This window comes from Rhineura floridana, chromosome 8, assembly GCF_030035675.1.
Source record: "Rhineura floridana isolate rRhiFlo1 chromosome 8, rRhiFlo1.hap2, whole genome shotgun sequence".
Lineage (NCBI taxonomy): Eukaryota > Metazoa > Chordata > Lepidosauria > Squamata > Rhineuridae > Rhineura > Rhineura floridana.
Window position 1 is genome coordinate 9,290,922 of NC_084487.1, and position 14,514 is coordinate 9,305,435.

Here is a 14,514-nt window from a genome sequence, read left to right on the forward strand (position 1 = left end):
TATAGAGTTGGAAAAGGTTCAGAAGAGGGCAATCAGAATGATCAAGGGGATGGAGCGACTGCCTTACGAGGAAAGGTTTCAGCATTGGGGGCTTTTTAGTTTAGAGAAAAGGCAGGTCAGAGGAGACATGATGGAAGTGTATAAAATTATGCATGGCATTGAGAAAGTGGATAGAGAAAAGTTTTTCTCATAATACTAGAACTCGTGGACATTCAAAGAAGCTGAATGTTGGAAGATTCAGGACAGACAAAAGGAAGTACTTCTTTACTCAGCCAAAGTTAAACTATGGAATTTGCTCCCACAAGATGCAGTAATGGCCACCAGCTTGGACGGCTTTAAAAGAAGATTAGACAAATTCATGGAGGACAGGGCTATCAGTGGCTACTAGCCATGATGGCTGTGCTCTGCCACCCTAGTCAGTGGTAGCATGCTTCTGAAAACCAGTTGCCGGAAGCCTCAGGAGGGGAGAGTGTTCTTGCACTCGGGTCCTGCTTGCGGGCTTCCCCCAGGCACTTGGTTGGCCACTGTGAGAACAGAATGCTGGACTAGATGGGCCACTGGCCTGATCCAGCAGGATGTTCTTATGTTCTTAAGGATGGCACTCTTGAGCTCAAGCCTATGAATGTCTACTTGGAAGTAAGTCCCATTGAGTTCAACAGGGCTTACTTGCAGGCCCCTCCAGACATTCTTTTGTACTGCATATTCATGATTTGCGCTTATGATGGTATCAGGGTGGTTATCTGCAATCCCACTTTCAGTACAGTACTGTTTGCATCTGCATATGTTTCAGGGTGGGCATACTGCTTTGTTTCCAACCAGTGCACATGCTGTGACTATCTGATGAAATCCTGTTAATGTTTTGTTACACAAATGTTCTGGAGGGTTGGTCCAGCTTTATAGTACAAGAGTGCCCCTTCCCATAGCAAGGATAGAAGGACTGTCAATTTTGGTTCTCTCTGTTTCTCAATTTTCCAATCTGAAATTCAGTTCTCCACATTTTTGCGGTAATCTGCAATTTTAAGAAATCCCCATGAAAATACTTAAGCATTTTAGTGAGATTTTTTCCTAATAAACACATTTTTGCCTGCAGTTTTTATTATTATACACATTTTTGCATGCAATTTCTTCTAATAAAAGCATTTCTAGTATATTATCACTAATATATTCATTTTTATGCATACTTTCCCTTAATATATGCATTTTTAAAACTTTGGTTGAAGAATGGGATTGTAATAGTTTAGGATAGCACTCCAAAGGCACACTTAGCCAATTTTCCCCCTCCCCCTTAATCTGATGAAGAGTTTTTTGACTACTGGACAGCTTGCACGCTATTTTGTTAATCCGGTTAGCATAATAAATATATATTGTCCTAATGAGGATTTTGGAATGTTTTGTATGGGCCAATACGGATACTTTTTCTTTTGATGTTGTTCTACCCTTTCCTATCTCTGTGGTGGCAATTCTCTGTACAATGGAACTGTGGTGATATCCTTTTAACAGATTTGCTTGTGTTCGTTGCCGGAACCATAGAGGTAGGAAATACTACAGGTGGCGCAAAACATTAATTTCCGGTAAGCCTGTTGGCATCTGTCGGCTTCGACCTATGCAAGTCCCTATGGGTTCACTCACAGGAGCCTTGCTTTATCATATCACCTGGAATCTCTGTGGTGAGAGCCCTTTTTACTTGTAAAAGCCTGTTTCTATGTTTTACACTGAATGTTAAAAGTGGAATGCAGCTCGTGGCGCGTGACTCTAACCTTTTGCCATCTCTACGTTTGAAAGTGCGCGGAGGCAAGTGGCCGACATATGTCACCGCGGCAGTATTGGGTGGGGCTGCTTCGAGATTGAAACTCACCTTACCCTATTAACGAGCACGAGTAGGCGGGGCAAATGAGTTGTCTGGTCACGGGGCTCACACTTTACGAGCCCCTATCAGTCATGAGGCGGGATGAGCACAAGGAAGTACTAGTCCGTTGGGCAAGGGCGGGGACGTTTCTTCTATCGTAGCCAATCACAGGGCAGAGATTTGTCTGAGGCTACAGCTTGGTGAAGAGACTGAGGAATGAAACTTTACGGGGGTGAGTGTTGAGGGGAGAAAAAAAGGGAAACAGATTTTTTCTTGCCAGTTTCTATAGGGCTTTCCTACAGATAAATAAAAGGGTATAAATAAATGGCATTTCTTTCCCACATATGGTCTATATGTATATATTCTAAAACATGTATGTAGAAATATTGATATAGATTTATAATATAAACTTTATAGAAATCTGTTAATACACATTTTGTTGTTGTTATGCGCCTTCAAGTCGATTATGACTTATGGCGACCCTATGAATCAGCGACCTCCAAGAGCATCTGTTATAAGCCACCCTGTTCAGATCTTGTAAGTTCAGCTCTGTGGCTTCCTTTATGGAATCAGGCCATCTCTTGTTTGGCCTTCCTCTTTTTCTACTCCCTTCTGTTTTTCCCAGCATTATAATCTTTTCTAGTGAATCATGTCTTTTCATTATATGTCCAAAGTATGATCACCTCATTTCATCATTTTTGCTTCTAGTGACAGTTCTGGTTTAATTTAACAACAACAGGACAGGCAGAATATATTACAGTAGGGCCCTGCTTTATGGCGTTCTGCTTTAAGGCGTTCCGCTGATGTGGTGGCTTTCGTTTTTAATTTAAAAGCTATTTTTTTCTCTTTTGCGACGTTTTGCGCCATTTTCTCATCATTTTCATGTGACGCGGCCTATTAAAGTCAATGGGGTTCCGCTTTACGGCGTTTTCCGCTTTTATGGCGTTTTCCGCTTTACGGTGGGGGTCCGGAACAGAACCCGCTGTATAAGCAGGGCCCTACTGTACATCAAAAAACATCACCTGCAGGTCCCTGCAATATAATTTATTTCATCTTATGCAAAAGACCAGGATGTCATATCCAATACGTAGGAAAAACAACCTACACACATGCTTCAGCAACCACAAGTTGCTAATCTTGAAGAAAAAGCAACCAGTTACAAAACATTTCAGCACTGAGGGCCACAGTCTGTTGGATTTTACTAGCTTCCACCATGCTAGCTAAACATGGTTTTGGGATTGTTCACTACTACTACTCTGAATGAAATGTGTATGTAGGTAAAACCACAACTGACCTACGCACACACTTGAGAAACCACAAATCGGCAATCTTAACAAAAAAAGTGGAGCAACCAGTTGCAAAACATTTCAACATGGATGGTCACAGTCTGTTGAACTTTTCTATAACAGTGATAGAGATGCCAATGGATCCAGCAGCACTGACTAAAAGGGAGAACTTTTGGATTTACTCTCTGGACACATTGGCACCACATGGCCTGAACCTGAAGGACAGTACAAACCTCACTTAGCTTCTGCAAATGAAGCCCCTCTGAGCATTCCATCCTCAAAGCTCTATAACTGCCACCTTGGTAACAGCATTTGTATGGTAGCAGCTGATGAAGGTGGAAGCCGAAATGTTTGGTAGTACAATAAAAACCTTGGTTTTGTTAATCACAATTACATGCAATATTTTTAGGTGATTAACGGAATCCTTATAGGGATCCAGAGCAAGCTTGGGTGAAGTTCTGTTTGTTGCATTCAAAACTGTCATATATATATATATATATTAGTGCCATCAGTGTACATGGCAACATAGAGAACAAAATTAATGAACAAAAACATGTCCCTACCACAAAGGCATAAAATCTAACTAAAAGTAAAAGGGGGACACAAGGGGAAGGAAAGGGACTAAAACAGGTAAGGAACAAGACAGACACTTCAGGTACACATTCTCTGGATATGCAGAATTATAAAGGTAAAACTTAAACTGAGTTTCCAAAGGCTTTGGGAAAAAGAAAAGTGTATGTATTTTAATCCCCACCCACCTTTATTTTAATCCTCACAACAAACCTGAGAGGTGGTGATTGACCCAAAGTAACCTAGTGCGCTTCATGGGGATTTGAACCTGTGTGTCTTTCTTTCCCAGTCCTAGTTGGATATATTAACTTTTTTTATTCATTTAAAGTATTTTTACCATGTTCTTTGGCTCCCAGAGCAGTTTACAAAAATCAGTTGTAAGACAATTCCTGCCCTCAGGATTACAATCTAAAAGACATAAGGGGGCAAAAACAAGCTCAAGCATTATAACTCATATGTAAAATATAAATAATTTTTATTTATTTATTTATTTTATAATGCTTATCTAGTAGGGCTATAGCTGAGGTATACTGGCTGAACAAGTAGCCTTGCTTGTTTGTGGCTTTTATCATAAAATCAAAAGTTCCCTAACACTCAACAGGATACAAGGAATAGCTACATCAGTGCCCTTAATAGTTACAATGGAAAGGGAATTTTGGCATTTGCAGCTTTTCATGCAGGCAGAAAAGCAGCTCAACTTGCTGAAATGTCTTCTCCACAACTATTTAAATTGCAGGATATTTTGTCCTTCTCAAGGTAGAATTAAATGCATATATCTACAAAGTATCCCAACAGATAAAAGTGTAAGGGTTCTGCCAAGTTATAAATCAACACAATTTAATTGTTACATAAAAACAGCAATACACTTTAGTTTGGGGGTGGTGTTGGAAATCCAACCCTGTGATATATAAATTGAAAAAGATGATTAAAATTGAGGATTTGAATCACAGCTGTGTAATCTGAATCATAATCTAAAATGACACAAAACCAAGACCATGGTGCAATCTTGGGAGTAACTCCCATAGAACTCAGTGGGATTTACTTCTGAGTAAATATGCATAGGAATGTGCCACAGTCCACTCATTTAATATGTTGGTGTATTTTGCAAGAGGGTTTCTCCTAGATAAATAACAATAATTTGTAATAATGGGATCAATAATAGGGCACTTGAAGACTAAAATGCAAAGTTATTACAAATAATAGTATTTTATCTTTAAATGCACAAAGGAATCTCTGGGGCAAGTTTACTTGTTAATAAAGAATGACAATTTGCCTAAAATAAAGGAAAGGAGTCTTATTTAAGCTCTGCAGCAATACCTGGTTTCCCCCCCCCCCAATAATTTGATATTTAAAGTGAAGTGACTATTTGTCTTGAGGAGAATGGAAAAGAATCAACACATATCACACTCAGATGTTTCCTTGTTTGGTCTCTTGACTGTCCAGGTTGCTTCATCCCAGGTGGGCATTTCTCTTTGTGAAGGCCCCAGTTCCTTGTGAGCTCATTGCATGGGATGGCAAGGGGCTTCCTGGCCCGGACTGTTACCGTGGTTTCGCTCACTGTTACTCTAACTGCTGGTGCTGCTAGGTCTTCTTCCTGCCATTACTTCTACCCACTATTCCAAGCAGCCAGGAATCTAGCCTGCAGGTATTTATCCCATGGTCTAAACTACACCCTGTTTTCAGTGACAAGGTGTAATGGAAATCCAGCATGCTGACTGTAGGAATTCTAGTGGGAAATTGGAGAGGGAGGCACCACAAATGCACCGCAGACAAGGACAGCTGTTTATACTGATTAGATTGCCCTTGATAAAGGGTCTTCTGATACCCGAAATGTGTCGGGCTACAATAAACAATTATTTCCATTTGTGGCTGGTTGCTGGCTTGGCACTTTGCGGGCCTCCCTCTCGTCTGTGGTGTAGGAAATCTAGGTAAATATGGATATACATTCCTCCTACATGATGTAGCACAGCATTTTGTGGTGAGGGCTCCTCGGTGAGGGGGGAATCATTTCACAACAATCAGAACGTAAATGCAGGTAGCCTAATATGTTTACAGTTATTTAGTTGTATTGAATATTAATAAAATATATTTTAAGTTTATTAATTTTGAATATATTTGTCTTGGCCTTTTTAGATAATCTGGCCCCTTTAAATGCCTTGGATAGAACATTGGAAGGTGGGAGCTTGTTTACTTCTTAGCTGAACAGAGGAAGTATGACATGCAACAAATTGTTGCACTGAGATATCTGATAGTATTTGTCATCTAGTTTATTCATTTTATAGGAGGCCAGATGTCCACTTTCTCAATCCTGCAGTGAACAAGATTATATCAAGTTTTTCCCTTTGTGTGTAACCATTTCCGTTTTCTTACAGCCCATTTTCAGAAGGTTGGTTCCACAGTGACGCTGCCAAAATGTCAAATTATAAAGATCCTAAAGAAAATGGGCATAACAAAGCGAGGACCTCCCCATATCCAGGATCAAAAGTTGAACGCAGCAAAGTTCCCAATGATAAGATGGATTGGTTAATTGAATGGGAGGACTACAGTCCTGTGGGATATACTGCACCGTCTGTTTTGGCAGGACCTAACTGGGCAGATCCAGAGATTGGGTGAGCATTGTTGGTTTGAACGTGGGGTGTAGTGAGAGGAAAGGGCTTGTTTCTGAGAATGACTTTCCTTTTGCTTGATTACATGAAATAATTGCATGCTTGTGGCAGAATCTGAACAGGCCTCCAAGGCCAGGATAAATCCTGAAAAAATGGTCATTCAGAGGAGTGGTGGGGCGGGACAGGGCAGGGGGAGACTTACCTCTTCTCCACATCTCCCCTCTGAGGAAGGCTTGGAGGGTGATGACAAGGGCCTTTTCAGTTGTGGCTCCTCATCTGTGGAATATGCTTGCCAGAAAAGTCTGTCTGGAGCCTTCATTGTCATATTTTTGGCGCCAGGTAAAGACGTACCTTTTCTCCTAGGCATGTGATAGATTGAGATGACGTTTTGTTTTAATATGCTGCCAAACCTTCCTATGTTTTTATAGTGTGTATAGTGTGTTTTATTTGTTTTTGTTTTAACATTGTGTAAGTCGCTTGGGGACCTTCGGGTATCAAGCAACTAATAAATCTAATAAAAACTATACTATTCGAAACTCCATTCATCACAGTCATATGATCTAGCAACCTAGCAGACATTACACTGGCAAAATGGGAGTATAAGTCAGACTCTGTTTTAAAGGCTTGTTTTCCCTCTGCCAGGCTTGGGTCAGCTCAGCTGGTAGCAGCCCAGCTCCTGAATGTAATTGTTTATCATCCATACTGCTATATATATATGGGAGGCATCTTTGCAGGCCAGGCTGATAGCTGAGCCTAGCAGTATAAATTGGCTGCATCACAGCAGAGAACTTTGCCGTTTTCGTATACCATAGGTACTTGGTGTTCAAGTGTTAGTAATGGCAATGCTGAAAATAAATGAAACCAAAAATTAGCATAAACGTAATGTCATCATTGTTTGTTCTTTTGAACCATAAAAATAATCAGAAGTTCTTGCCTGCATCTGTTTGAAATGTTGTAGAGGATTCATCAGGTGAAAACAGTTCTTTTAGCTTTGTTACTGTGTGAGAAAATCTGGAGATGCTCAGTGGCCAAGCAGCCGTCAAATGGTGGCCAAGCAGGCACTGCCCGTAAGCGGCCACCTTGGGCTACAAGCTTCTTTACATAAAGGCTGGAGAAGCCAACAGATCCTTTCTACACAGATGAGTCAGATGCCAACATGCTAGAAAGCATAATCCTCCTTCCACCTACCTGAAACTCCTTATGTAAACATATAGACAAGCCAGATTGTGTGCACTATAAGCTATAAAATGTATATCATGGAAGTTGAATCCTTATCATTTGCTAGTTTGTTGCGAAAGCTTTTGCGAATAAGGCTACCCATTCTAAACTTTAAATGCAACTTTTAAACGAAGTGCTCCCTACCTTTCATCAGTCCAGCAACAACAACAAAAAGTCTGTTCTGCATCATTGCAACATGTAGGTCCCAGCTGGGCAAAGATGGAGTGTGACAGGAGTGGGTATCAGTATCCAAGCCAAGGTGCCAGGCTGTGCTAAAAAAATGAGCCTTAACTGAAAGCACATGGCATGTATCAGTGTAGACATCATATGCACACACACAGAAGTGCACACAAAAAACACGAAATGTCTAACACACCCCACTTAAGACACCTTCTCCTTTCCCTGGAGACAGTCGTCCAAACAGGGCATCCCAACATACAGTCCACTTCACCACATATCTGCAGAACACACAAGCTTTTCCTGAGAGTTGGCACACAAACTCGTGCCGAGGCATGGAAACATTACACAAATGCAGCACATGATCGTAAATCATGTTCCTGGAAACCGCGGACGGGAGGGAGTACTCTTGCACTCAGGCCCTGCTTGCAGGCTTCCCATGGGCATCTGGTTGGCCACTGTGAGAACAAAATGCTGGACTAGACAGGCCCTGATCTTATGTTCTTATGTTGCATTCTTAAATAGATATCATGGAGAAGCGCAGATGACATGAACTGGCTAACAGAACACAAGAACTAATGCAAAAGATTTACATACAGAGTGAAAGATTTGATATGTAGTTTGGAGGATTGGGTGGCAGGATTACATTGTAATGGGCCAGCCCAGATATTGGCTTAAAATGTGCATAAAATGTGCTGAAATCATTTACATTTGCTTATATTTGCTTATATGGCTTAGCTTATATCTTAGTACTGCATACATAAGTGGCATACAGGCGGGCCCCACTTATACGGCAGGTTCCGTTCCGGACTGCTGCCGTAAAGTGGAAATTGTCGTAAAGCGGAACCCATTGAAGATAATGGGGCACGTCGCAAGAAAATGACGCAAAAATGTCACAAAAGCACAAAACCGGCTGTAAAACAGGGAATTTCCCCTGATTGAAAGCCGCCGCATCAGCGGAACGCCAGAAAACAGAATGCCGGTAAGCGAGGCCCTACTGTAGAGGGAAAATGTTCTTTTTTGAAAATGGGCTTTTTCCAGCCCTCCCTTCAGAACAAAGCAATGTTTTATAACAAGGCAGAGTACAAAGAAATAAGGATGTCTAGGCAGACAGCTAATGTGTTCCGGCAAATGTCAACATAAAGTAAGAGGAAACGCCTTATATGGCATGGATAGCACCAGCAGATAGTCAAGTTGCCTAGTTGTTAACGCTAGTTAACAGGAGGTAGCATGAAGATACGCAAGGAAAAGACAGCAACTGATAAAGCCACAGGAACATGCCCCCTCTTTGATACAAAAGTGTATAAAAGGCCAGGTTTTATAGCACTCATTACCCTCCAACTCTGCTGGAGTTGGGGGTCAATGAAAACAGGAGAACCATCCATCTATTCCATCCATGACATCTGATGAGTGATGTATTATGAAATGTATTTCCATGTACTTTTTAACTTTGACACTGTACTATGACTTAGAATTTAATTCAGTCCTTCCATCTATTGTAACTTGTTTTAAGTAAGATGTGCCTTCGACGTCTTAAACTTTGATGTTAAATGGATATCTAGCAACTCTTTTCTTGCTGATATGTACTCCTATTTTTCTGTTTCTGCAATGTTGGCTAAGGCCACCTAGAATGCATTTTATTAGTTGTAGTGTGCAAGATATGAATGAATCGCATATTTTATAAAGAGTATTCTGCTGTCTGAAGTCTGACTCCCAAATAGAAAATTTCTGGCACCTCCCAAAACTCAAGAATTCTTGAATGGGGTCTCCTCTATCCTCCACCTGCATTGGATGACACTTTGATAACTTGTGAGCTTAGATGAACTAACATGCGACATTCAAGGACTCTATAGAGGAAGGGAGAAAACAAGAGCTCTCAACAGTGTGCATTCAGTGGCAAGGGGACCAGCCTTGCCGGTATCAACAGGAAAGGGCAGTTTACCAGACAGATAGGATTGGGCTGCAAAGTTGTGGTCTGGAACACGCTTAACATTGGGAATAAGTTCCATTTGAACTGGAATGTTGGTAGTCCACATGACTTTTTTAAAAAATTGTGTCTCATTTTTTGTTTTTTATTGAAAAGGACAAAAAACTTTGCTCCAAAGTTCAACGAGAAGGATGGGCAAGTGCAGAGGAAGAGCCAGAACGGCTTATATAAAGTGGAAAATGGGAGGCCCAGGTATCTGACACTGTGTGTGTATGTGCGCATGCATCAATCATAGGTCTGTGTGTGGATGAAGATCTTGGTCTTATCTTAGTGGAAATAATCTAAGAGGTCAGAAAGAATTCCTTCGCTAGTTCAGAATCCTGGTTGTCTGCCTGCTAAAATGGATGTCCAGTATATATCTGCATGTTTCCAAGTTAGACATACAGTTTTAGAACAGTGTTATCACCCCATGAACTCTGTTGCTTTGGCAATGTTGCATACAACGCTTTTCTTCGGGAGTGCAAAAGCATCCTTTTGGCCCAAAGACAGGGATTCCCATTATGCAACCACAGAGCAATTTAGGTATGTGATGCTGCAGCAAACCTTAATCTTTCAGATGAGTTTTTCCTTGGGAACGCTACCCTTCCTATGATGTACCTGAATTGTTTATTAGCATATTTCTTTCCCTGCAAAAGCAAGACTGGCTAGCTGTAGCTACTTATTCTCCTACACCATAACTTATTTAAAACCTCTGGTGACATTGGATATCCCTTTGCTCAACTGTGTATGAAACCTTGGTGTGCCCTCAGCATCTGTGTTTCACAACCTCTTAGGTTAGGGTTGGTTCATACAGTGTGGCACTTGGCTTGATTTCTTAACATGCAGCTGAATGTGTGGGTCGCAAGGCAATAGACAAATTCATGGAGGACAGGGCTATCAATGGCTACTAGCCGTGATGGCTGTGCTCTGCCACCCTAGTCAGAGGCAGCATGCTTCTGAAAACCAGTTGCCGGAAGCCTCAGGAGGGGAGAGTGTTCTTGCACTCGGGTCCTGCTTGCGGGCTTCCCCCAGGCACCTGGTTGGCCACTGTGAGAACAGGATGCTGGACTAGATGGGCCACTGGCCTGATCCAGCAGGCTCTTCTTATGTTCTTATGTTCTTAATAGATCTGAGGTAAGATGACCTTGTATGGAATGTCCAATCTGTGAAGTCTCATTCACACAAACAAATTAACACTTCAGGGTGCAGTTACTGTTTGCTGCACATGACATACACTCATGAATCAGCCCTGGGCTATGTCCTTTCTAACCTTCAGGACTTGACTAGGGATAGAGAACCTGTGGTTCTCCAGTGGTTGGACTACAACTCTGTCATCCCTGACTATCAGCTATGCTGCCTGGGACTGATGGAAATTAGTCTTCATCCAAGCATTGTCTGTGTTAAGAGTATCCTCCACATACTTCTTAACATCAAGATGCTGCAAGCTTATACTCCTCGTGTTGGTCTGTGTGTCGCCATAACACCGTTTTGTTAAATATTTTTTTTAATGTATAGGCTTCAAAGACCTATTTTAGGTACACTTGAGGGGCTGGATTTTTTTTGTCTGCAAACAGCAGATCCTGCATCCCTCCCAATTCTGTATTATGCACTGCATTTGAAAAGCCTCTCTTTCTCAAAAGTAGTATGCTAAGCGACATTTGGTGAAGAGGCGGAACGGCTGTTCAAGAAAGATGAGCTCAAAGCCATGTGGAACGTTAGTTGTGGGGGTCCTTGGATCCCAGCCAGGCATTCATCTGCGATCTGTTATTTTTCAGGAATCCTGTAGGCAGGACAGGGATAGTGGGCCAAGGTCTCTTGGGGCGCTGGGGACCAAATCACGCTGCAGATCCTCTTATAACCAGGTAAGTAATGTCCTGCCAGATGATGTCGCGGGGGAAGACTTTACAACGTTGAGCATGTGGAATATTGATCTTCTTGCCATCATGATACGCTTCTATTTCTACTTAAAGGTGACTTAGAAAAACATGAAAGCAACAGTTATGTTATATTGCCTAAGTCGGTTGGTGGCCCAGCTACACCCCTGTCTGGACAGGGATAACCTGGCTTCAGTTGTTCATGCTCTGGTAACCTCCAAGCTAGATTACTGCAATGCACTCTATGTGGGGCTGCCTTTGAAGATGGTTCGGAAACTGCAGCTTATGCAAAATGCAGCGGCCAGATTGGTAACAGGGACCAGACGGTTCAAACACATAAAACCGATTCTGGCCCTCTTGCATTGGCTGCCTGTATGTTTCCGAGCTCGATTCAGCGTACTGGTTTTGACCTATAAAGCCTTACATGGCTTAGGACCACAATACCTGATGGAACACCTCTCCCGACATGAACCCACCCATACACTATGCTCAACATCTAAGGCCCTCCTCTGGGTGCCTACTCTGAGGGAAGCTGGTAGGCTGGCAACAAGGAAGAGGGACTTCTCAGTGGTGGTGCCCAAATTATGGAATGATTTGTTTGACGAGGTGCGCCTGGTGCCAACACTGTTATCTTTTCTGTGCCAGGTCAAGACTTTCCTCTTCTCCCAGGCATTTTAGTATGTGTTTTTAAATTGTTTTTAATTTTCTTTTTTTTTTAATTGTGTTTTTAAATTTTTTTGTGTGTTTTAAAATTTGTATATTTGTTTTTATTGTTTTTAATTGCTGTAAATCACCCAGAGTGCTAGAGTGCTTCGGCTATGGGGCGGTATATAAATATAATAAATAAACAAGTCTCCATGTGCATCTTTGCCGAGAAGTGCAAGGTTCCCACATTCACGTCAAACCCAGTGCTCTGGGTAGGTTCAGACATAATACCAAACCATGACCACATATGCCCAGTGCTCACACACTCCCTCCTTCTCCTTCCACTCTTTTTTTTTGTTTGCTTTGATTCCTTCCCTCACTTCCAGTTCAGCAAGCCTTACATTTGCAGTTGCCACCAAATCTGGCAAAATATGGTTCTGAAGTAACAGCAAATAATGGCTTGCTGCTGAATCACAAGCATGGAAGGGGGGGGGGAACATGCAGACTTTGGGCTCATAGCTACAGTTTGACTTTACATTTGAAGCAATCATAGATTACTTCTGCCTGTATTCATTGCTGAATGTCTTGAGCTAAACTGTGGAACTATCTTCTTTTTCCCCCGTCACTCCTTGCAGATGGAAGAGAGATAGCCGTGGCAATAAAATAGTCCACGCAGCATCCGGCAAAAACATCTTGCAGTTCATCGCAATCAAAAGGAAGGACTGTGGGGAATGGGCCATTCCAGGGGTGAGAGAACATTGTCAGAATTGGCTTAAGAGAAAAATATGTTGCACTTCCAAAGTATATGTGTGTTCTACAGTTACTTTCTTGCTCAGCATTTGAAAGACTATTATATACGCAGAGAAACTAATATAAAAATCAGAAGCTGGCTGTTAATTCTTACATGATGTGTTCGGCTGTAAGGGTGCAATAGACATGATGTCAAGAGATCTGCCATCTGATCTCCCTTTGTTTTTAAGTTTTTAAAAATACCATCTTTCATTATCATATTTAATATAACCTCTGCCTCATCCCCCTGGTGTTGTTTTCCAGTGATGATCACACTGTCCTAGAAAGCTGGAATAAGCTGCTTAGGGGAAACATACATTTTTTGAAAGAAAATGTAACAGGTGACATTCTTTTCTTTAAGGGAATGGTAGACCCAGGGGAAAAATTGTCAGCTGCACTAAAACGAGAATTTAGTGAGGAGGCCTTGAACTCCTTACAGAAAACTGAGGCTGAGAAGGAGGAGCTGGAGAAACAACTGAATAGGTTGTTCAGTCAAGATCACTTTGTGGTGAGTGACTTCTGTAACAATTTGTTGAGTCCATTAAATATTATGTTTAAAAGTCGATGAAATTCTTTTCAATTACTTGAGGATCAGTAGTAGCTTCTTAGTAATAAGCTTTCAGTAGTAGGTAGGATGACAACATTTAATAGACCAATTAAAATCATCAGCTTTTTTATTTTTAGTACTTTTTAAAGAGAAGTACTTACAAAAGCTTTCATTGACAAGCACATCTTAAGCAGCATTTCACTTGTTCTAAGATGCTGCTGGTGTGACTCATGCATGCATCATTTAAAAATCATTTGTGTCATATGAAAATGTGTGCGGATTTAATTATTTAGCAATCCAGGACACACTTGCCTGAGATTGTCCAATTAAACTCCATGGAGCTTCCTTCTGAGTAGACATGTATTGGACTGCAGCCTTAGTTGACTATCATATACGATTAGCCTCTTAAGATTCCTTTAATCAGGTGACAGCCCAAATGGTAATCATGGCCTATATCACACTGCATCTTGGCTTTCCAGGTATATAAGGGTTATGTGGATGATCCTCGTAACACAGACAATGCTTGGATGGAGACAGAAGCAGTCAACTACCATGATGAAACTGGTGAGTAAGGGTGCCACCTACCTTGCTTAGTGGTGGCACCAGTCCTCATGATGTCATAACAGGGACGGTGTACCAGTGACCTCCACACGTTTTGCACTGCAAGCCTTATTTGTTTATTTATTTATTATTTCATTTATATCCCACCCTTCCTCCCAGTAGGAGCCCAGGGCAGCAAACAGAAATGCTAAAAACACTTTAAAACATCATAAAACCAAACCTTAAAATACATTAAAACAAAACGTTAAAAACATCTTTAAAAAAGGGTTGAAAACATATTGTTAAAAAAAAAAGCCTGGCCAATGGGCAGGGGTGACGGAAGTTGTAATCTAGCAACATCTAGAGGACCACAGGTTCCTCAATCCTGTATTAGATGATCTGGGGGTTGGGAGAAGATACAGGTTTTTTTTAGCTTCTGTCCATTTTTTA

The 14,514-nt window shown here is 41.4% G+C and overlaps 1 protein-coding gene across 5 annotated transcripts in view; it reads left to right on the forward strand.

Moving 5' to 3' along the window:
* NUDT9 (nudix hydrolase 9) overlaps positions 1 to 14,514 on the forward strand; it is a 19,842-nt gene that overhangs the window by 1,858 nt on the left and 3,470 nt on the right. Inside the window, exons 2-9 of one of the 5 annotated variants that reach the window (XM_061638116.1) lie at positions 1,501 to 1,667; positions 5,146 to 5,347; positions 6,075 to 6,311; positions 9,787 to 9,882; positions 11,445 to 11,531; positions 12,824 to 12,935; positions 13,339 to 13,485; positions 14,004 to 14,088. In XM_061638116.1, coding sequence (XP_061494100.1) covers positions 5,214 to 5,347; positions 6,075 to 6,311; positions 9,787 to 9,882; positions 11,445 to 11,531; positions 12,824 to 12,935; positions 13,339 to 13,485; positions 14,004 to 14,088 — 898 coding nt within the window. In that variant the 5' untranslated portion in view covers positions 1,501 to 1,667; positions 5,146 to 5,213. Of the gene's footprint in view, positions 1 to 1,500; positions 1,668 to 1,974; positions 2,079 to 5,145; positions 5,348 to 6,074; positions 6,312 to 9,786; positions 9,883 to 11,444; positions 11,532 to 12,823; positions 12,936 to 13,338; positions 13,486 to 14,003; positions 14,089 to 14,514 lie in introns of those variants that run through there. The other 4 variants (XM_061638117.1, XM_061638115.1, XM_061638120.1 and 1 more) reach the window with 4 other exon arrangements.